The 24,254-nt window shown below is 39.2% G+C and overlaps 1 protein-coding gene across 1 annotated transcript; it reads right to left on the minus strand.

The window, feature by feature from the left end:
- Nucleotides 1-18: 18 nt before the first annotated feature.
- Nucleotides 19-21,299, minus strand: SLA (Src-like-adaptor). The gene is made up of 8 exons (XM_009696746.1): nt 21,192-21,299; nt 15,928-16,021; nt 9,519-9,618; nt 6,071-6,157; nt 4,623-4,726; nt 3,277-3,408; nt 1,216-1,348; nt 19-255 (listed from the first exon to the last, which is right to left on the minus strand). The coding sequence occupies exons 2-8, from the start codon at nt 15,986-15,988 to the stop codon at nt 36-38; spliced, it is 837 nt and encodes a 278-aa protein (XP_009695048.1). The 5' UTR covers nt 15,989-16,021; nt 21,192-21,299; the 3' UTR covers nt 19-35.
- Between the last annotated feature and the right edge of the window lie 2,955 nt (nt 21,300-24,254).

Below are 24,254 nucleotides of genomic sequence, written 5' to 3' on the forward strand. Positions count from 1 at the left end.
GTTGTGTTGTTTTTTTTCCCCTGGTTGTCTTACATTTAGTCTTCATAGTATGTAGGTGGCAAGTGAATGGTACTTTTACGTTTGCTCCCTGTGTATATAAGAGATTGGGTTTTCTTCTTTCTGGCACTTGCAAAAGAAACGTTGTCATCGCCTGTTAAGGAGAGGTAGGAAGCAATACTTTCCCTCAGGCCATAGCTGAGACAAGAATCATCCATTGCTGCCAGGGTGCTTTCAGTATCTTCAGTCATCTCCAGCCTTTAAAAGAATAAAATTCTGTTAGCGTTTCAGCTACTTGAACTGAGCCTCTTAGTACAATGTTAACAGTTGTTAAACTAAATGATGTTAATTTTGTTGTATAAAAAGTTTCCTGTCTCAGAAATTACTAGAGTTTTTCCAAAATCATCAGTATAACAGTAGTATCTAAATATTTTTTGGCATCTGAAAAGGAAATTACATGTATATACTTTCTCTCTTTCTTCTTAATCTGTAGGAAAATTGGCCTTGATACTGCACAAAATTGTCTTGCATTTGTTAGCAAATGAATATTCTTTGTGAAGGAAGTGTAGTGGAGGGAAATTTACACTTCAAAAATAAGAGGTGCTTTTGTTTCGGAAGGTGGTTCTTTCACCAGCTTCTGAAACCTGACCTACTTTCTCAAGTTGCAGTCACAATATTAGAAATTTCATGAACTTTGAGTTGGGCTGCGTATTGAGAGAGACACAGCAGGAAAGATTTATGCTGGGATAGTGTGTTCATTGCACTTGTGCTGCTCCATAGATGGCTGCCGTGTGAACAAGGGGGAGACATTTCTGACTGTTGAGGCTCACCTGTAAGCCATTGCATGTTAGTGTGCCATTCATGGTGGATCTGACTGGGCTTTATGGTCTGGCTCTTACTTTTACTCCTGCCCTGTTGGTGGAGAAGACTCACGAGCCCCAAAGGGACTGCATATGTGGCCACACTCTTAGCTGGATAGGAGAAATGATTGAATGTTAACTATACTTTCTTTCAAAGTTAGACCAAGATTATCAGTCAGAGAGCTGGACATCCAGTTTTCATGGGTTAACCTGTTGTCAGCAGCTTTGAAGATTGTCTGATCTTTAAAAGTGGTCTCAGGAGAAGGAAATGGCTGGTTCTTCTGTGTTCTAAGTATAAGTACATACAAGGCTGGAAAAAAACCTTGCTGTTTCTGGCAGCCTCTGTTGTATGCAGTACCTTTGAATATTTCTCCAGCTGAAGTTTTTATTCCGCATCACCACAGGAGGAACTTGGTTCATTACGCTGTTGTTGTTAGTGCACTGGGTAAGACAAGGTGTTGTAAGGACACAGCAGAGACCATCAGCAACTTCTGCACAGGGAAATGAATACACAGACAGTTAATCTTTGCTCGTTGTTATCTTCACTGTTTTCCTTCCCTGGTGCATGCTCAAATAAACAGTTTTGGACACAGTAGGAGTCAATAAATTGTGTGTTCTCAGCGAGGACATTGTAACACAGGCTTAACTTTTTCTTTTCCTCATAACTTTGCCTTTTAATTTATCATGGGGTATATTTCCCACAGTACAAGTGAGGAACTGAGACAGAAAGATAAAGTAACTTGCCCAAAATCTAGAAGGAAGTTTGTGACAGGGCAGGGACTTAGACCCACGTTTTCTGAGTCCTCAGTGAGTTCTGCTTTTGCCTCCCATTGTCTCAGCCATGCAAGCAGAGTGTAAAATAGATGCAAGGTGCAACCTCTCAGATTAGATTGTATGTGCACCTGTTCTGCTCTGGAACATGGCTATGGAATGAATCAAGGTTCACATGTTACTTTCATCTATGTTTCTTCTCTCTGTCCTCTTCTGGCTCCACTAGCATATGTTCTTCTGCCCAAGTAGAGAACATCGTGGCTGAATGCTAGCGTTTTACATGTCCGAACCTTATTTCAGGGTGAGATTCCGTATCATCTTGTGGTGGGGGAAGGAGGAGAGCTAAACCTCATTATATCTCCTCTTACATCTATAACTTAAGCAAAAATGTTAATTGTTATAAGTGTTGGGTTCCACCCCACCCCAAATTTTGGGCTTTGATTGTTTGCTTCTTTCTACATGGAGAAAGGTGTCAGCTAACTAAAATGTAAAAAAAACCCCAAACAAATAGCCTGTCCAAATTCTCACTCCTCTGTTTGTATCATTGGACTTGAAAGATTCTTTTGCATGTTTTGAATGTGAATATGGCTTTTCTCTCCAGTTTATCAGAGTACTCTTTTGCCAACACAATTTTTCATTTACCTATGAAATACGCAGATATGATAGCTTTACACTTTTAAAATTACAGAGTACCCATTACTAGTTAAAGACGGAACCTATTGTTCTCTTGTAACTTTTATGCAATTAACTTACTGCAATCTTCCTTCCTTGTTTTAAAATGTTTTCATCTTAATGCATGGCCACTGCAGCCACTTAATTGTGTTATTTGTCAAGTTATCTCTCTGACACAGGTTAAATTGCCATAAATCTGGAAAACTGTCGTTGAAACAGGTGTCATCCACTGGACTGATCTTAGTAAAAATGACAGCTGAATCTAGATTTGAGTTAACAGTTTGAGCCCCTTGAGATAACTTCTGCTGATAAAATCCAGCCATACTCTTCTAAAGTAATAGGGAAGGAACTAACAACAATTCTGAGAATTTTCTGCTGCAGATAAGGTTGTGTGGTGTAGTGGTTCCTAAGAGAAACATGATTGCAGAACCTGGTCTTTCACATCCTGATGCTATCTCTATGTCTATATGTTAAATAAATAAATGGCAGACATGTCCATGCTGGTAAAGAAAGGGAGCCAGAAGTTGACTCTGGCCCCGGGACCCAGAACCATGCCTTCCATCTGTACAGCTTAACATTTTTGTGCACCCAAACTTTGACTTTAGCTGTGCTCTGAAAGGGGCTCGTCATCCCTGGCCTGTGCTAACCTCCAAACTGTATTTGAAAGTTGTCTGGACGCTAGTGTTTGGACCAAATAGTGTTACTGACATGGCCATACAGTATCATTTACCAATACGGGCAGAGCCTGTCTTTATTTAGCTGAGTTCTTGGATTGATTTCAGCTGTACGGTTAAGGGTAGCATATTTGTATTTAGGATAAAAGATAAAATAAAAGATAGAAACCGTAAGTTTTTCCATTACTTGTTCTGTGGCAGTAGTTGCAAGTCTCAGACATAGGCAAAACTTGTTCTGGACCTTTGATAGATAGGTTAACAGTTGCCAGTGGAAAATTTCTTTAATCTGAAGTTCTTTTTACCTGAGTAGTGATTCACAAGGTCTTCAAGGCACTGAAAGGTTTGCCGTGGAGAGATGTAATACCAGTTATTTGGAAGGCGGAAGATCCTGTAATGTTTCACTTGCCTGTGCCGCACCGACAAGGAATATAACCCTGAAGAAGGAGGAAAACTAATTACACCAAAATAGGGCTCTAATCCTGGATCGATAGCAGTGACCACAGCCAGAATATCTGTAAAATGTGGTGCCATGATCCAATAGGCCCCAGAAAGATCTGGAAAAAACTGAGTGGCCATTCGAATTTCTACTTATATAGTCATCTTTATAAATATACTTAAGTATAACAAAGAGAATAAAGGGCCCAACATCAGGGCCTGAGATTTTGACTAAATTTAAATTTCTGGTATGTTTTTCCTTTATTTTTGCTGGTATGGGATTTTTTGAAATGTTGTAAAGGAAATAGAGCTTTACTGAAGATGTTTGCCTTCCCCTGAAGAGGGGCACCAGACTCGTGTGCAGGTATGCTGATTTAGTCAGCTCCCAATAATGCAGTAGCTGATACCTGATAATGCAGTCCTGGCAGGAGATGGCAACTTGGATTTTCCTGTTTCTTTGTTTAAAGCTATTGTGCAGCATTTAGTTGGTAAGGACTGAGTGCTGATCCTAAATTTCTTTGAATTTAGTGTAGGTATTATGAAACTAATTAGCCTGTGGTATGCAAGAGATCAGAGTAGATGGTTTATTATTCCCTTCTAACTGTAGTATCATGATACTAGGACGTGTTCTGGTGCTTCAGAAAAGAAGATACCACATTGCACAATGCAAGTTGTATTCCCATTGAAGAGAATAAAAGTATAAAGTGTGTCCAGTACAATTCCCATGTAGCAACAGAATTGCTATGAAAGAAAATAAAATTGAAGGCATGTAATTTTTAAAAAGTAAATAAAAGAACCACCTGTTTATATAGGAAATGCACTTATCAGCCACCCCCACTGCTTGGTGTGTATTTTATAGCCTCTTTAGGCAATATTTTGTGGACCAAGGCAAAGCTGTGAATTTTCCTCCATTTGAAAACTCCCACTGCCTAATAAGCTTTGCATGCAACCAAAGTAAATAATAGTGTTTAAACAACTCTGTCTTGTTTGTGCTTGTGGAACTTTCCATGGCCATAGCTAACCCTGTTTCCAGCACCGCTCCTAGCGTAGGTGACTGGTGAAGACTGGCATGCTGCACTGGGTGCCTTTGCCTTCCCATCACATACATTTTCTGGTTTCAGACTGATCCATATGAAGAAGGACAAGGAGTGAATTAAAGAGTTGTAAAACTTAATGCCTGAGATCAAAGGGGGAAAAACTAGTATTTTCTCACCTTTCCTAGTTTCGCTCTCTCTGATCATGAAGGAGCCGACCTTGGTGTTGGGTAGCTGTAGAAGTTCTTCTGCTTTTTCTCTTCCCAGCCCTTCAAATAACCAGCTGTGAAGCAGGAAAAAACAAATTCTGAAATTTGGACACCAGTGAAGCAGAGAGCAGCATGTGGCCGTGAAAATGCAGCATTAGCCAGGAAAAGTGAAGGCAAAAATAACACTGTGGCTTTCTGTAGTTATTCTCTTGACTATGTCCAGGCATATTTCCCCAGTTTATGAAGAAAATCTTGCTCTCTGAGTTCCATTAACTTTTATGAGACTAAGAGAAGACTGAATAAGGTTTGGACTTATTAGGGAAAACAAAACTTTTTGAACTGCTTTGATCTGAATTGTAGGGACATATCCATGTGGTATATTGATGACATATCTGTGTCATTAGTTAAATCCCTTTTTTTCATTTAAACCACTTTGCTAACCCCAAATTGTATGTTATTGTACTGTAAATAAACCCAAAATAAAATACAATAATTCTGCTTGTGCTAGGTAACAGTCCAACCATTGAAATTAATTGGCTTTGTGGATAAGGGAAGGTGAAATTAGCCCTACTGATTTTCACCATAGCTTGGTGCACTGCTGTATTTTGCTACAGCTTGTGTCTAACCATGTAACTGAGCTTGCTTAACCGGTGTAGGAGTCACTGGCACTTTATTTTAAAATTGTTCTTATGTATTTGATCCAGTCTGCTATCAGCAAAATGGTCTTGGGGCAGCTTCAGACAGTAGCTTCCATTACCATATCTGTACCCTGTCCTTGGGAAAACATCTCTATTTCAGGAGGATATAAAAGCATATTAAAATTCAAGCACTTGCATAAATTGCAGTGAAGTTCACAGTTCATATGCTTAAAATTAAACAGGTATTAAAACTTTTGCCAAGAAAGTTTTAAGTGTGTGCTTTAATGTTTTTTTCCTGACTCGTGTCTAGGGCAACAGGAAACCTCTGAACCTTCCTTAGCTCTTCCAGTGTGAGAGTTTACATTCTTGAATGACTTATTAGTCTTTCTATTTGTTCTTTTTGGACTGTTTTCCATGTGCAACTCTAGCTTAGATTTTACTCTTTGTAAATATTAAAACTTCTTCTAAATAGGGTCTCTTTATCAATGTCTTAAAAGTAGAGCTCAGTCCATGCAACAGAAGTATTTTAAATATCTTAGATGACATTTGAGGGGTTTTTGACCCTTTCCAGCATTTAAAACTAGGATTTTCCTTTTTGTATAATCTAAACTTAGATGTGGATTTGATGTTCTCAGATTTCCAAGCAACTATTTTAGATTGTCAATAAATAAAATTTCTGTCTGTCTAGTCTCTATTGGCATTGTTTTGATTTACTAACTAATCAGGGCAGTATATGTAGAAACATAGTGTTGAAAGGCTATAGGAAATATATTTACTTACCCATGGTAAACCTTTGCTACATATTTTCCTGGAATATAATTTTCTCGACCTGTTGTAAGGGAATGAACTCTCCACCAGCCTCCTTCACTGTGTGAAAGCAAGAGGAGGAATATTTTCAGATGTACTTTCAGAGCTTGTCTTCATATTAGAAATTAGTTAAGACCTACAGATTAGCCTGGAACCTTCTGTCTGTGTTCCTGAATCTACATATTCAGAAAGGCAACCAAGTTTTTTTCATTTAGAGTAGTTCTGTTTCTAAACCTACATCAGGATTAAATTTGGACACAGAAATAAGTTACATTTGTTCCATTTAAATTACGTAAGGAATAAAATATTTTTCTGTAGTTAAAAGAAGAAGGGTAAATACTCAGTGGTTAAACCATGCTGTGCTCTGCCTTCCCACAGCTAGACTTGTAGTGGTATCCAAGATATTCAGCTTATGGCTGAATGTGCTGTGACTGGACAGCCCTGTAGTTACTCCTGTAACATCAGGGTAGAGAGAGTCAGCAAACGGACCCTGTCTGCCTGGGAACAGGTTTTCAGTCTAACAGAACCTCGTTCATGGTTTGCTTTTTTCCTTTTCTTCAATGAGTTGCTGAGCAGACTCCAATAAAAAAGACCTCATAGCTGAAACTAGGTGACTAGACATAGGTTTTTTCACTGGCATATCTTAGGTTCTTCTGTGATACTGAATGCTGGCTTTGGCTTTTAAATCCCTTGGGAAGGGCAGAGTAACAAGAATTTTTGCAGGGATGCTGTGGAGTTTTAGTGATTAATGCAAGGATGCTGATGATTCATGGGTTCTCTCCACCTTTAAGACTTTGAATCCAAATAATAGAATAGTGTGTCTTCTGTTTGAATGCTGGTTTTGTGGACATTCATATAAATGTTTCTAAATAATGCCCAGAATGCAGACCAGAATCTCAGTGTATGTCAAAACAGCTGAGTTGAAAACACTTAGGTTAAACCTCCTGAATCATAGCTTCTGGGCCCATGGTCCAGAATGTACATGGTGAGGGGAAAAAGGGAACTGTCTACTGCTTAGAGCTGTGGAAATTTCAGGACCCCACAAGTTTTGTTTGTGAGTTTCCAGCCAACATGAAATTATCTATAAGAAGTTTAGGTTATTTCATTTTTTTTTCCCCACAACTCTCCCAGACAAAACCAAGAGTTGCAATAACAAAAAACCTGAGAGACTCAGCATTTCCCTCCCTGCAGACTGTAATATTACTAAGCCTGAAAAATCCCTGTGATGGCTAGAAGTCCCAAAGCAGCACATCTCTCCTGGGGCAGGAGCCACAGAAATTATGTAGATTGGGGGAATCTTTGGAGGACATCTGGTTTGAATACTGCCTGCTAAAGGCAGTTGTTCATCTGGTAATGAAAGGTGCCTGACAAGTGTGGAGAGTGAGAAACTGTGCCAGTGGTGCTTATCTAATCCTACCAACCCAAAGCAGTCACAAATATCTGTGAGGAGTGTATTTTCTATGGAGGTTCCATGTATCATGTCCCTGGCAGGATTGGTGGGGCTGATTGCCACTACACATAATTGCTTTGGTGGAAGGCTGAAAAGCTGCTGTTACAAAAGCAGTACATGCTGCCTGCTCATGCTGGCTTCTCCGTGGTGACTCCTCATCACTCGTGTTCCAGTCGTGCCTGCCATACTGCTCTTCTCTTCCACTGTCTTTTGCTTCTTTGAACGACTTGAGAAAAAGATTATACCAGCTTATGTGCAGCAAAAGTCTGCAGGCAAACAGTTCCTGTTAACATCGGCACATACCCCATTAGGGAAGGACAGGTCCTTCATTAGGACACTATGCTTTGCATAGAGCATTGGAATGTCTTGTCTTCTGTGAACAAGCTGATTTGATTCAAAATAGGAAAAAGAAAGTTCCCATCAAGGCTTGCTTTGGCTCTTATTTACTATTAGGAGAAGCTCTTGATCACTGCACAACAGGCAAAGATGATAAAAACTGTTGCTACAGAAGCCTAGTTCTTTTAGAAGTTGTTCGTCCAGTAGATCATACTATGCAGCATATGTATATGTATGATATCCCACACATAAAGTTTTCATTGATACAGGCATGTGTAGTTATGTGGTGGTGTGAGGGTTTGTAGCTGATGAAAGCTGGGAGTGAGGCTTTAAGCTGGAATTTCCAAGCTAAAGCATTTGTTGTACTGTGTCGTGTATGTTACACAAACTGCAGCAAAGTTTAAACAGCTAGAAGTTACCAGAGAAGAATTCCCCTGGTTTAGGGAAGCTCTCCATCAGCAGAAAAGTTCATCTAGTGGTATTGTCTGAGCCTTGTGACCTCGAAGTGCAGGGAGGCAGGGAAAGCACTTTATCAGCAGAACGTAACTGCAGCCATTCTAGATCAGACCAAAGGTTCGTGTAGCCCCGTATCTTGTTGCTGACAAAGGCCATTGTAGGTCACAGTGGTCTGGAGAAGAGTCCGAGAAGTCATCAGTTGTCTGTGATACTTCTCTTGAGTACTTCTGTCCTCCAGCCATTTGACGCTCTGACTTCCTCAGATAGAGAATTTTTTTAATTAATTTAGAAATCCTCGGAGGATTTCTCTGCTATGAATGTGTCTAGTCTGCCCTTGAATCCATCTGTCCACCAGCTGAAAAAATGAAATCTTTCATTTCTCTTTAAGCAGTGCAAACAGTGGCTGTGGGGCTGAGTAACTTCTAGGAGGTCACTGTGTGCCAATACATGTTGTGCATAAAAGAATATCAGGGCTGCTGGCTTCCATTTTTCAAGAAGTGTGCTCACTCTTCTGTGTGGCAATATTTGAACTATGCTTACGGTCAGTCTGAACTAGGGCTCTTAAGCCTACTTCCTTCTGGGGTTTATAAATTTTTGAGTGGAACTGACTGGAAAATCTTCAACACTTTTTTTTTCCCCACGCAGAAAATATAAAGTCAATTAAAATATTTAAGAAGGAAAAAAAAAAGGTATTCTTTTACTTCATTTTTGTTAGAGTTACCTGAAATCTAGGATGAAATTCTAAGACCTAATCATAAAGGAGTTGTTAGATGAAAAAGGTGAGAGAGAAAATGAGAGAGACACTTGACAGAGAAATTCAGAATAATTTTCCTTTTCTATGCGATTCAAAATATTTTTGCTTTTACTCTGTTTTCCAATATCATAGGGGGGATACTTTCTCAAAATAATTTTTCAAATCAGAATCCTGTTTTGAGTCCTACTTTAGAATAGATTCTGAATCCAGCTTCAGAAACCATGTCAGAGGAATCCAAGGATCAAAGTACAATCTGAAATCCCAAATCTTTATAGTGAAATTTACACCATGGCTAAGCATCTTTCCTTGCAAATTCTGAACTCAGTTCATTTTGCTGAACTGCATCCAATTTGGGCCAGGGAGTTAGAACAGAGCTTTGCATCTATTGTAACAAAACCTAATTTTTAAAAAATGGATCAACTTACTCTGACAGCACACGTAGCTTTTCCCCTACGTGAAATATAGGTTGGCTTATGTCTGCTGAAGGATAGTCATAGAGGACAGCAAGGAAATCACTCTCCTGACCTGTTAAAGAAGAAAGAAAATGTCACTTAGAAACAAGATAGAGTTCTGAAGCAGAAATGGATTTTTCATTATGTATGATATATTTTACATAGTAGGTCAAATAGGAAAAAAAATCTCACTCTGAAATGTCACTTGGTAAACATAAAGAGCTAAAGATGAGCCTGTAACTTTACAAGAAGAATGTGAAGATATTAGAAATGAAAAAAAGTCATTTGGTTAATTGTAAGCAACTAAATTTAGACTGCATTTTCTAGTAATTACCATATTTAAAAGACGTATTCAGTTTGAAACTAGCAAAATTAGTAAGTATTTATAGTAGTAGGAAGTAACCCAGTTTGATTAATGCCACTGACTCTAAATGCCTCCAACTACAATTTTGAGCCAAGCTGATGCATTGCATTTAAGGAAAGGAAGATGCATGTTGAATTGTTCCATCATTTAATACCACTGATATTTTTCAAAGGTGTGAAATTACTTTAAATCAAGGATAATGACAATGAGGCCATTATTGCTGGTTTCCCATCACTTTTTAAAATTAGCTCGATCAACAGCCAGAGCACTTTGTTTCCCCTCCTTGTGTGGATACTGTACTAGAGGTAGCACATGATGCCCTTCAATTAAAGAAGAGAGGCAACATGGGTGTTTATAATTAAATCATCGTACAACTGCAGTTTGCAGAACTGAGGTCAGTAAAGAGATTATGACCTTTTACATCAGTTGGGATGACTCTGGGCCTTGCAGCACTGTGTAGGACACAAGCTGAGTCTCCTGGGTTTCTGAAGGATGGAGAAGGCACTTTGCACGAGACTAGGACTATCAAACATTCAGTAGCTCCTCATCCATCAGGAATCTGTGGTGTCCAGTAAATTTTGACAGGTAGGAGATTCAGAAATGTGTCATGCTGGGTGTTTTGAGCTCTTTGGCACAAGTCCTGACAAGAGAGATCATGCAATACACTGCCTGCATTTCTCCTGGAAGTGAGTCCCTTCCCTCAGCACGTCGCATTACCGTCCACTGGCAGATAGGGAGACAAAGCTTTCCCTCTGCCTCCAGCAGGATCAGCACCTTGTTCCTTAGTAATAACATCCAGCAGTATGTTTACAGAAGTGGTTTGATCTCCATACTTGCCCAGTCTGTGCAGCTCAACATGTACAAAAATGGGAATTAATTCAGGGGAGGAGAGAAATAAATTACCCAGAAAGAGAGACACACTTCTGTATCTTATTAGATTTTCTTGTTTAATATAAATTCCTCGTCAACTTGTCTTTAAGAAAGGCAGTTTTTTAGGGAGACCTAGAAACAGCATCCTGAATGAATACTGAGACTGGCTCTGTGTTTTCAGCCTCTGTGTCCCAGGGCCTTACAAATAACTCGAGTGATAATGATGAAAGACTGAAGGGAACATGCAAGTCTGCAGAAAAGAAATATTTTCAAAAGGAGAGACTTTACACTTGTTACCCATACTGCAGTGATAATGACAATATAAGTATTAAGGAAAATATTCCACATCTGTCATTTAAAGGAAAGAAAAAGCAGTGTTTTTCTCAGTTGATTTTGAGTAGCTGTTTGTTGTTACGTTATAAGGACTTGTGTTATCAAAGTAGTGGGTCATTTTATCTTAATGTTCAAACTGACTGTAAGCATTTTTAGTCTTGCTAGCCTTTGCCCATTGAAGTAGCCCTACAATATAGTTAGTGAGCATCATTACACATCATAGATGCGTATGGTCTGGAGACATTGATTAGTTTCACAGTGTGTTTAGTATTAGTATTGCCATGGTTTTCTTAGATGATTAGTGTTACTGAAGTAAATAGGACTAGTCCAGTACCTTTGCATTAATCAGCCAACTGCCATGATTAATCTACTGTAACTTATTATACAATTAGTTCAACTATACCGAAGAAATTCTCTGCTAAGCATGCCTTTGATTGCTTCCCTGTTCTGCACTAGAAATTAAGAGACACTTTCTCTGTGAAACTGCTTAGTACCTGAGGCTAACAAGACCTAAGTATTGGTGCTGAGTCTATTTCAACAAAGCAGTCTTTACCCAGAACTGCAAGAAATATATGCCAGAAGGTATGTTGTAAGAACTGCAGAATAAAGATAAAGTACCATCGCCTAACTTCTCATTTCAGATTGTTAGACAGCAGTTCTACATGGAATGTCATATTTTTTTAGCTTAATGACAATGCCTTTAGCAATGCTTTTTTTAAACTTATACTGTTTATTTATAAATGTTTTGTTTCCATACTGAAAGGATGGAAAACAAGTGCTTTTCTGCTCTCCTTCCTTGCATGCTGGTGGTTTGCATTTCGTTATGCACTGTGGCGTACATGACTTTTTTTCTACTCTAGCAAGATCTCTGTTACTTTGCTTACACTTTCATCTTTATATTCGTTTTTGTTTCAATTTTGCACATTAATTTGTAGTTCTGAAAAGGAAGGAATTAATCATAGTGTTGCCTGCCACATCCATGCAAACGTTACCTCTTAAACTACATATACTTAAATTAGAGTGAAAGTAAAGGGGGTTTGTACTACCTAAAACCTTTCAACCTTCCTACTCCACAAACAAGACCTTATTTTAATTGGTATTTAAATGAAACCTCACTGGGTTTTTTGGTCATGTAAAATACCCCACTGTACTCTGCATTTCACAGAACCCATGCTAACTCCTTTCAAACACAAAAGCCTCAAAACAGTGACTAAATTACACTGTTTCTCCACACCTAAATTTCATGGTGATCTAATGGATTTGATCTGATGAGCTCCCCACACTTTTAAGTTGTAAAAGAAAAAAGAAGATTTGCCTGATTTTTTTCTAACGCAACCTCTCCTCCGCAGTGCAAGTGTAGGTTACATCTGAAATGGAACAACTCAAAAGTTAGAGTGGAAAGATCGAAGCAGTCATTTCCACTGAATCAGGTGTTAATTAGTTTTGGGGTTTTTTTTTTGGGAGTGGGAAATGAATATGAAATACATGCTAGTTTTAAGTGTATGCATCTCTGGATGTCTTGCAAAGTGTGAGACTGAATGTTGCATGCTTCAAATTATTCATTGTAAACTGACTACAAAGCACTATTAGAGAGAAGGGAGAGACAGGCAAAGCACCCAGATCCAGCTCACTGCCTTCAAAAAATGCTGTGGTACACACCGGTGTGGTCCCTCTCTGGAGTGGGAATGAGCTGCTCAGAGCTCAACTCCCTGCATCATCGCAGCTTTACTGCCCAGCAGAAATACTATGATTTGTGGCATGATGTATACCAGAGAGGGTAAAGAGGGCACTCGTGTGTGTCTGGGAGGCTGGCTGTGCAGCAGCCGTAAGGTGTGGCTGCAGAGTCGCACTGGCATACCCAAATTAGATCTAAACCAGCCAGCTTGGGAACTGAGAGTTACGCAGGTGCAGCTCAGTAAGGATTAACCCTTGACTCAGGGTCCCAAGGGAGGAAAGAGGAGGAGGTGGGCTCACAACCCTTGATGACCCCTTGCTGCTGTAGCTAGTCTGTTATCAGTACCTAGGTTATGCCAGGGATGCCCATACAATGTGCTTTCAGATGGAGTGCAGTCATATTCGGAATCCAAATGCCTCCTTGGGAAATACAGTTTATGCACTGTTCCCTTTCTGAGGACCAAGACTGATGCACTGAGGGTGAGGAAAGCACAAAGTTTTGCTTTCAGTGCAGCTCTCAGGCAGCACGAGGAGCTTATAGGGGTCTGATGAACACATTCACACTGCAGATCAACTCTGCAGACTCCAGTTATCTGTTTTCTTCCCCCTTCTTGTTGGATATTCTTTCCTTTCTTTCTTTCCCTTTTGTTTCAGTCCTTCATTTTATTCAGTCTCACTGAAATAAGCCAGTGTAAAACCTGCTTTTCCTACTAACTATTTGGACTGTTGTAAGTCTGTGGATTAGATCCTCCACCTCACTTAAATCAAAGGTGGCTGTTCCTGGCCTGGGGAAATCTTAGGTGTTCAGTGATATTTGGAGTTTGATCTGGTCAGGAAGACAAGTAGATACAAACTCACTGGATTAACCCCAATATATGCTTTTAGTACCAAGTTCCTTTTCAAAAGTTTGTTTTCATTGGATTTGGATGACAGTACTGATGTTTGTATCCCTGACTGCTTAGCAACAACTAAGCCATTATGAAAGATTCTGGTCTCATCCAGACTAAGAGTTGGATCCAAAGAGCTATGTGGGCTGTTAAATCATAGAATCATAGAATAGTTTAGATTGGAAGAGACCTTTAAAGCTCATCTAGTCCAACCTCCCTGCAATGAGCAGGGACATCTTCAACTCAATCAGGTTGCTCAGAGCCCCATCCAACCTGACCTTGAATGTTTCCAGGGATGGCGCATCTACCACCTCTCTGGGCAACCTGTTCCAATGTTTTACCACCCTGATGGGAAAAAAATTTCTTCCTCATACCTAGTCTGAGTCTACACTTTTTTAGTTTAAAACCGTTACCCTTTATCCTATCGCAACAGGCCGTACTAAAAAGTCTGTCCCATCTGTCTTACAACCTCCCTTTAAGTACTGAAAGACTACAATAAGGTCTCCCGGGAGCCTTCTCTTCTTCAGGCTGAACAACCCCAAGTCTCTCAGCCTTTTCTCATAGGGTAGATGTTCCATTGCTCTGATCATTTTTGTGGCCAAAAAGCTGCCTTTGGGTGTTTAGATATAGCCTATTTCAGCTGTGTGAGTGTCTGAGACATCCCGATGACCTTGGCAGATGCAACTGCAGCTATGGGAGACTTGTTCCCTCCCCAAGTAACAGCAGAAGGTCAGGCAGGATCTGACAAAGCAGCTTTCTAGGTGTACTGGATGTGTAAGACAGTGCAAATAGATCGAGCCCTAAATTCCTAAATGGGTAATTTCCCTTTGCAATCACTGTGCTATCAATGTTTGCTGAGTTATCTTTTAGGGGTATGTTCTATGTATGTCACTGGAAGGGATGCAGTTGGCTTTAGCTCTGTTAAATGCTGACTTTTAGCATGTGTAGGAATAATACAAACTTGGTCACAGCCGTGGCAGTGACCCCTCACTCCCCTGCTCATCAGCAATGTCCTGCTCTGAGTGCATGCATGTCTTTGTTTTGATAGTTATAGTATTCATGACAGAAGTTGTTGGGAATATCAACATGAGGCACTCTTCTTCACAAAAAAAAAAAAAAAAAAAACAAAAAAACCAAATGTTAGCTCACGTTATGAGCCTCTGAGTAGTCATTAACAATATTTGATCTCTGCTTTATTAGGACCTAGGGCTACATGGCTGCCCTTATCTGCTAGTTCTTGGCCATGCTAAAAGCAGGGCTGGGTTTCCTTCCAGCACTAGTGAAACCAGGCTGATTCCCTATCCTTATAACAATGAACAACCCATCTGGACCATCTTTTATGGAAAACCCAAAACTTTTGATTAATGACTTCCCTCTCTAAAAAAAAAAAAAAACAAAAACAAAAACAAAACCAAAAAACAACAACAACAAAAAAAACCCAAAAACCCTACAAAAACCCCCCAAATAAAACAAAACAAAGAACCAAACTGTTTTCTCTTCCTCACCTTTGGGGACTGATTTATTGCAGGTCTTGCACCAGCTGTCTGTCATATTTTGACATAAGAGGTGAGGCTGTACTGACTCTCCACCTACTCCCTTGCAGTTTGGCAGTAGCAAGTGATTGAATCTTTCTTGCTTTCCCCCTCAGATGCATGACCTCTACCAGCGTACGGGAAGGAGGGCTTTGCAACCTGAATTTTTCAAGTGTGGATGCATAGGGCAGATGTGTTAGATCCCCCTTTGGCAGCTTGGCCTGTGAAATGTGTATTTCTGTATAACCTTTATTGATAAACCTGGTGACAAGTTGGCTGCGTGCTACTTTTAATGCAGCAGTCTAATAGTGGACTCCAGGTTCAGTGCAAGCATAACATCATTAAGGTTTTTAACCTTAAATGAAACAAAACCAAATTTCAAGAACAAATTTGTATAAAATATAACATGCAAGTATGTCAAAATACAGTATTTCTGGTTTCTGAAGTAGTGCTTCAGTGCCTTCTGAATTGGAAGGAAAGTCTTTCAAGGAGCACCAGCTAATAATGGTTTTAATGTTTGCGTTTTTAATTAAAGTACTTCTTGGAAAATGAGCTAGAACATACCTAAAAATAAGCACTGTCTGGTGGATGCCCTCCTTCTCCCACAGCAGTCGCACTTGCCTGCTTTTACTACGTCAGGCAGATGAAGGAAGACACATGGATGAATCTACCATACATTTTGAACGTCTTTTTCTCTTGAAAGAAATTAATTGAGTGCTTACCTGTTTGGCTTGGCACATTTGTTTCTTCGGAGGCTCTTGGTGTTTTCACAGTATTTCCCATTGCGCTCTCTAATTCCGTCAAAGCTCTTCAGAACTAAATCAAAGGAGACATTGAAATTAAACATCAGAATAACACCTGCTGTGCCAACAGATGAGAAATGACCTAGTTTGGGTGTCTCCAATTTTACACAGTTTTGCTTTTGAGAACTCTTGTGTCAAATTCATGTGAGAGTTTTACATACTTGCTAAACTCTCACCACTTTGATGCTTTTATCAGGGGAATAGCAGAAAACCACAGCTAGGGAAGTTGCTCAGAAGAACGCAGTGTAGTAAAAGTTTCCATTACCAGTACCTCAGCACAATAGGAAGTCACAGCAAAGCCATGCCCATACAGTCATTTCATATACAAAATGTTCTTTTCAGCATTTGGAGTTCTGAAGCTACAAATACGTTAATTAGGTTGACATATCTGGTTATCAGTGCTGTGTGTATATTAGGTCACTTTATTGCCAAACACTAAGAACATTGTTCAGTGTGTTTTTTTCTGATGCAGTTGTGTTCTCAGCAAATGTGGGCAATGTTGGTTTTCCTTTTTTCTTTCTTTCTTCTTTTTTTTTTTTTAAGTAACACCTTACCTCAAAATATTTGATCTCAAAACACTCCTCCTGCATAAAGCCGGTGGTGCAAATTCTTCAGATATTTGTCTTAAAAAGTCTTGGTGGATGTACAAGAAACAGTATTAGACAATTGTGGAACTAAATATTGTGAAAGGGATAGTTCCTTCTCATGGCTTTACAGCACCCATCCTAATTCTTCCCAGCAGAGGACAGAGAGAAAAACCCTCTGGATGTGGAAGGTGTCTCGTGTTATGGTATATTTTCAGAGGCAGAGGAGAATAAGCTATATTTGTCTGAAATTGTGCATTAAAGCAAAATAACTCAATGCCACTAGCTGATAGTAAATTATTTTTCAAAAAATATAGTTCTGTCAGTTGCCCTGTGAAAATGATAACAGCATTGTGTGGGTATTTTGCGTCTTTCAGTCTTCTAGCTTGAATATTTCAAAGATGATTACCGCCTTTGGTATGCTGCTTTTTGTTTACAACAGACTAGAACTTGACAGCGTTAGCTGGAGAAGTGTCTAACTTGAGAAGCAGTACTGCTGAAATCAGTGTGACTTTATTACTAATTGTTTTTTGCAATAAGATTGGCAGAATTTAGTGTATTGCTTAATACTATAAGTTTTTGATGTCTTACAGCAAGTTTAGGAAGACACCCTACAGAATAAAAGGCCATTCAAAAGAATGAGAATTAATCTCTTATCAAATGCATGTAGATCAGTGCTAAAATGATGGTAATGCACAGTTTGACTTTAGCTCATCTGATTTTCAAGCTTCTTAGCTCTTTGCTAGAAGTCTCTATTTCAGCGGTCAAATGGTACATTACCCTGTCACTGTCTGTACTTGGAAGCTAGCTTGTGGCACATCTGTAGGATGCAGCTGTGCCAGTGTCTTTCTGACAAGTGTCTGAAATCTACTTTTGCAAGAACTGAAAACTGTTTCATTGCCTGATTTAAGTCTAGAAGCTGAATAAAAAAGTAACCCTAAATTTAAATAAATGATTTGGGTATTTATGTTTGAATATAGGGTCTCTCTTGATAGAAAACAAAACATCATTCTCCATTTAAATGCACCTAAGTTTCGAAAACTGAAATCAGAATTCATTTTGGCAGGAACTGTCTACTTGCAAGTTTATAATTTCCTGAACTAACTATGAATATTTTTTCACAAGACCCAATTTTAGTTTCTTCAACATTTTTCTCAGTTGTATTCCATCAAGAATAAGAGGTATACACATAGGAACAGAGCAGCCAGTACTTTGGCTACAGGTATTATAGATGTTCCTGTCTCATGTTCAAGTTAACCAGCAAAATTTCCTGGGCATGGCAACAGAGAGCTCAACAGGGCTGAACAAGTCAGCCAAAGAAGTGGGATAAATACCTGGACAGATAACCTCTGCTGAGCCCTGTGCTGTAGTAGCTACGTTTTGCAGTACTTGAAAAGGGCAGTTCAAATCTGGCTAGGTGTATAGTAAGTAAGCTGTAGTTATGAAAAATTTTGTGCAATTCCAGATAGGTGCCAAGCATGGCAGCACAAATATCTTATGCCCATCTATAATTTTAACATATGCAATTGTTATTTAGATGAGAACATTAGTTGAATTTTGTGTTACAAAAGTATGGAAAAGCTATAAAAATAGAGTCCTACCTCTATGTACTCCTTTATTCTGGGTCTTGGTATTTGAGAACCAGGAGAGCAAATCATCCTACTAGCAATCAGACTTGTGACAGAGTGCTTTCAAGGGCTTTTTTCCTACTCTTAAGATACGGTGGTTACAATTTTCAGGTATGCCTGAGTCACTTTGGAAAGTGATACGTAGCTAGCATTTGTACATAATGGAAAGACTTCTGAAAACTTTACCTCAAACTTACAAACTTTTTAAAAGCACGGCGCATTTAAGCAAGGCATCTTCATTTTCCTAGATGATATTTAGGGTTCTAAACTCTAAACGTTGCTTTAAAAATACCTGCAGTGTTTTTGAAGGTTTGTTTCTATGTAGTTCGTAATTAAACTACTTGCTGTCTAGTCCGGATGGATTAAGTACTGGACAACAAGCATGTGCCTACTTCGTATTTTTGCAGAGCACATCCAAAACTGACCTGGCTCACTTCTGCCACACAAATCATTGTTCTTCTCAAAGGACCTCTGAAGTCAGCAGGGCAGAGCACGCAGCTCAGTGCTGCTACTTTAGATGTGGAAGAATCTGACTTACGGAAAATACAGATGTTATAAAGTACTTACAGTAACTGTGAAGAGCAATGACATTTTGGACTTTGATGTCACTAGTGTGACAGTTTGCTGCGTCTAATTACATTTTCCACATCGTTTTACTGTCATTAATTACCATCGGTGGCAGCATAAAGTCTTGAAAGGGACAGAGAGTTCAAGATGTTCTCTAGACTCATGGCAGAAGTGTTCAAAAAAAATAAGCAAATGGAAAGCTGTGACCATTGCTGTTGATTCACTTATCCAAAGTGATTAAAAGGAAAATGACAGATATCAGACTAGGTTTTACCACTAAGGCCGCTTGTATTTGGGCAGAGTAAAGGTGCCTGTAGTCCAGTCAAATTTGGTGGCGTGAATCCCCTGACGTATTGCTCAACTGTCAGACATTTGAAAATGGGATGGAAATGGAAGAAATTAGAAGTTTTGTTTGAAGTGATGCAGGGAAGGGCAAAGATTGTCTCGCTGGCAATTGCTCGCTGGCAGTGATGTATTACTGATTTTAGAGTAACAGTGTATGAGTTAGTAACCTATCCTATCTAAAACAACAGTGCACAACTCACAAATGCGTAATAGAACTTAATGGCTTAAGTATCTTGTTCTTGCATTGCGTATTGGTAGCGCAATACAAATCCATTGTATCGCTATATGATAAATTATATGGTGGTTTTCTGAAATTTTAAGATACTCTGCAAAAATAGACTTACAGGAAACTGTAGAGCATCTTGTGGCTGAGTCAATTTTTTATTATTTAAGTCAATAGCAGAACAATAACGGTTTTATAGATGATACTTTTTCAAAATTACATATCTGCTCTAGGCACTGCATCTCACTTAAACGTGGTAACAGAGTTTGGGATACGAGTAGAGGTGGCGTCCCTCTGTCGTAGAAGCAGATAATTATGCCAGATCCAAACAAAATCATTCACAGAGGGTGATTTGGAAAAAAATAAGGAGAGGTGATTGAGAGACTCTGAGCTCACCGTGTTTTATCAACCTAAAACCTTTCATGGAGGAGTGCAGCTGCTGTTCATTTCGGAGGAACCGCTGTGCCGCTGGGCTGCAAACCAAACTCTACCTGCGGCTTTCCCTGCTCACAGGCCACCTCCTCAGGCTTGTGTGTAAATTAGATTTTAACCATTAAGATCACATTTGCAGTCTTCCAAGCTTTGGTTCTTCCTCTCCTTCCCTTTCCACTTGTCCGCATGCTGTTTAAGGAAAGCTGGTCACTGCAGTCATAACTGTTTGCAAACACGCAGTGAGTGGGGTTTACAGATCTTTACTGCTTTATTTTTGCTACCAAAAGGAAGGTGAGGAAACATCTACAGCCCCAGCCCTGCTTTATGTCCTATTTATCAGTGGCAGAGCTCTCAGCAGATACGCACTCTTCACCTGTCAAGACTAGACTCTCACTGACCTACATCGTGGGTCTCAAAAACCCATGGTACGATTTACACCTTCCGTTCCTGCGTGCAGCACATGTAGCAATAATTTCCTCTCACAGAATCTGTTCTCTGAGAAAACACACTTCTGGAGCAGTTAAATAGCACGGAGTGTAGGAAAGTCTATTTCTTTGTAAGAACTTTTTCAAAGTTATGTTTAAAAAGATTGAGAATTAGTAAACATAAAGAAATAAAAATAATAAGAGAAATAAAAAGGCAAGATAAGCACCTGAGTAAAACCCCTCTGTAAGGAATACTGCGGACTAGTAAAATTAGGACATTGATCATTCGTGAGGTGCTATATCCTATTTTATTTTTGTTACCAGATATTCACATCTATGCCACCAAGGTCTTAGAATTTAATTCTCAATAAGGTTCATGGGTAATGTCTGCATCCCATTTAGCTTGAAAATGAAAGCACCAGTATCCTGTTATTTTTCATGTGGAAAAAAAAAAAAAAGCAGCTTAGATTTCAGAAGCTGTATATTTTTTGGTGAATTTCCTTTAATTTGTCATTAGTCAAAATTAACATCCTTTCAGCTTTGAGGCACGTGTACCTTTGCACTTAGAAAGAACAACATAATGCTATAATCAAGGTAATTCACAGAAATGTGCAACTATGAAACAACACAGAAATACTGCATTATGCAAACTTCTAACACTTTGAATAAAAAATCCACTAATCTATGGGCTCATATTTTAGGTTATAGTGAAATGCAGTTTGCTTCAGCATAAGCTCCTATGCATCTATCTTACCGTGAGCTTTCAATAGAAATACTCCTTGTCCCTTCTATCTTTAGTACCACTCCTTATGAAAAGGATCAAGGCAGGCTTTTCTATTTCTACCTTTACTGGTACTTGAAATCCATGGTCTGAATACTGTCATTGTTAATGAAATAGAACTTCCTTTATATAAATAAAATTGAAACATTTGGTCCCATATGCAGATAATCTAAAATGTATCATCAGAGCAATGATTACCTTTAAATGCTAGGCATGATATTCCAGGTTGCAGTATTTCTCAAAAAAGCCGTAGTCATAATACAGCTCCCGTGCTGCCAGCAAGGTTTAGCTGATCAAGTCGAGGAGCAGCCAGTCGAATGACTGTGTTGTGAAGTTCACGCTGTCATGTAAAGCAGCATTTGCCAAACAGGCCACATACTTCCTCTCTGAGAAATAAGGAAGGCTCAAAGTGTTTGCAACAGATGAGGTTCCTGTTGCAAGTCACTACTCAAGACACTTTTTACCTATGGGCTGAAAAAAAACAGGGAGATTTTCAACATATTAGATCAGGGTTGGTTTTAGCAGATATAAAAAATGAGCAAAATAATGTGGTTTACATTACGTACAGAAAAAAAGTTTTATCTTTTTCTTTTTTTTTTTTTTGCTCCACATTTATTTCTCCAGTAATGTTCAGTCCCCAACTGTTTTGCTTTGTGTAGTTTTGCTATTTTTTTCAGATAGACAGGAGGAGGCACAAAACTTTGTTTTGCACTCTTATTGAGCCTGAATGGGAATGCAAGGTTTGCTTTATTCTTTACTTTGTACCCCAAAATACCCCTGTCTGCAAATAATTGAAACTCACTATCAGCAATGAAAGAATATGGAGTGAAAGCCTGTCTATGAAGCACATTTTCACATCAGTTGTAAAAAGTGCAGAAGCAGGACCCTCAGGACCTCTCATCTCAGTGTCTGAGATGGGGAAACCAAGATATTAGCCTGTTAAATAACCTGACTAAAGTCGCTCATGAATATAGTACTGCAGATATAAATGTAGAAATCAAAAAGTGATTTATTAAGGTTTGCCCTTTTGTTTTATAATCAAAATATGATCTGAAAAGCTCATATACCTAGTTTTGTATAGTAAAATTAAAAGAAAAAAGAAAAAAACAACCCAACCCGCAAAGAAAACAAAACACAAAAACACCATAAAACCCAGCAAACCCAAGTAGAGTTCCTACTTCACACCAGAGTAACTCTGAGTAGATGCTCAGCATAACGCCGGTCTGTTTGATGATGAAAACTAAAAGTTGACAAGTGTGGGAGCTGTTGTGTAAGCATTATTGGAACCAGAGGACACTGATCTAATACAAAGCTGTGCCAAAGTTTGGAGCTATGGTAATTTCAGGAGACTATCCTGTTGCTTTAATGGGCTGTGCTAACAGTCCTCACTTTGAAGGGACAGGAAAGCATTAGGGAGCATGATAAGCAAATCAGTCTACAACACAGAGCCGTGACAGCATTATAGCCAGTGCTCTGGGGAACTGGTTTTACCATAATGCCCCATGATTATCCCCACCAGTTATATGTTGATTGTTTAAGACCTTATTGCTTTCTTCAAATAGCAGGGAGATGGTATGCATGTTCCTTAATGCCATTCACTGAATGCATGTACAATGTCTCTGGAATTATTAAAAGATCACAGGTTGTGAGATGTCTGCACCATGTGTGGGAATAGGCAGGGGCAGAGCTCTGCCTTTTCCTGATCCTTCTCACCAATATCTGCCTTAGGTTGGCTGTGACGGCCCTTGTGCCTTTACAAGAAGTAAGGTTACATCCTAAGATGCACTCACGAACAGGGCAGGTCTCAGACTGGGTAGGAAAGATTGGTCACACTAAAGAAGAGGTTGGGTTTGATTGATAGAACATGCTCCACTGGAAACACAGTAAATCTAAGCCACGGTGCCATGCTTGTAGAGGAAAACATGAGTTTGCAGTGGAGGGAGATAAATAAAGTTCTCAATTTCCATGTCATTTCTGCCTGTTTCTGGTGGCTATTTACTCTTCTGCAATGGTGACAGCCAATTTACCCTTTCAGTGTATTCAGCTAGTTGTTTTAAATGATAATTGATAATGTAATGTTTACATCTAAATGGAAGAAAATTTTGATCTGAAATAAGTGGGGCTTTATCTGTTATCTTAAAAGTATTCATATCCTGTTATTCAAGTCACTAACCTGATACAGACACTCAGTGAGTCACTTGAGAGAGGAACATTACACTTGCAGGACTGCCTCTGATTACAGCAAAGAGGGATTTGCCAAGACTCATGTATAAAAAAGAAAACTTCCATCCTCAAAATGTGATTTTCGATAGAAGAGAGAGTAACCTTCCCTTTCCCCCATTTTTATCTTGAAATCACAGTTCTAGTAGATGGTTATGGAGGGAAAAACATTTATAGCTCAGTTTCCCTTTCCATTGCTGGACTGACCTGCCAATTCCCTGTTACCCTTTGTGTGCTAGTGTTTGCCACGTGTCTGCCACATAGCTTCTTAGCTGTGACAGGGACTCCCTGAGTTGATCCCAAAGATTTCTACTCCTTCAGGTTCTTGAAGACAGACTTTGTCTGAAAGCCTGGAAAAATGACATTAATGTCTTCACGTACAGAACTGCAACCTTGGTGTGTCGTAAGCACTTGCCACTATGCAGAATTAGATATCTAAGGAAAAGCAACACAGGATACTGAAAAACAACCCTGCAAGAAAAAAAAGAAGTCTCTAAACTGAAAACAACTTCTGAAAATACTTTAAGTCCAGTCTTTTAGAGAATAATCTGTTAAACTAATTGGGAAGAAGAGTTAGTGGTCACTTAGTTGCAGCTTGCTTATTTCTGCAGGGAGAAAAAACAGGATATAAACAGTCTTTTTAATCTGGCACTAACTGAAACTGAAGACATCCTCAAACAGAAATAAGGTGCAGTTTTCTGTCAGTGGAATGATCATCTTCAGGCCCAAACTGCAGAGGATAAGATTGCGGTATCCATTTCTCAGTGTCTCTGAGCCCAGCTTTAATGCTTCATAAAAGATCAGGCTTTAGTCGAACACAAGCCATGTTTTAAGCGATAGGAGCACTTTGAGTTCAGCAGTCGGGAAATGGAAAAGCCTTGGCTATCCTGGAGGTCAAACCAGATGGTCTGTCAGATACTTCTGGCTGGGAACCGTATGCATCTGAGCCTGCAGAGTACCTATCTTTAACAAATAAAATATCGCTGTACAGCTGGCTCTTTTGGGAAAGTAGAATTATCAGGACATTTCATTGGTTTGACT

This window comes from Cariama cristata, unplaced genomic scaffold, assembly GCF_000690535.1.
Source record: "Cariama cristata isolate BGI_N322 unplaced genomic scaffold, ASM69053v1 scaffold253, whole genome shotgun sequence".
NCBI classification, from domain to species: Eukaryota; Metazoa; Chordata; class Aves; order Cariamiformes; family Cariamidae; genus Cariama; species Cariama cristata.

Coding starts and splice junctions, on each gene's coding strand:
- SLA (XM_009696746.1), bottom strand. CDS start 15,988: ATGGGAAATACTGTGAAAACACCAAGAGCCTCCGAAGAAACAAATGTG. Junction 9,619..15,927: donor AAATGTGCCAAGCCAAACAG/GTAAGCACTCAA, acceptor CTTCTTTAACAG/GTCAGGAGAGTGATTTCCTT. Junction 1,349..3,276: donor CCTTGTGAATCACTACTCAG/GTAAAAAGAACT, acceptor TTCCCTGTGCAG/AAGTTGCTGATGGTCTCTGC.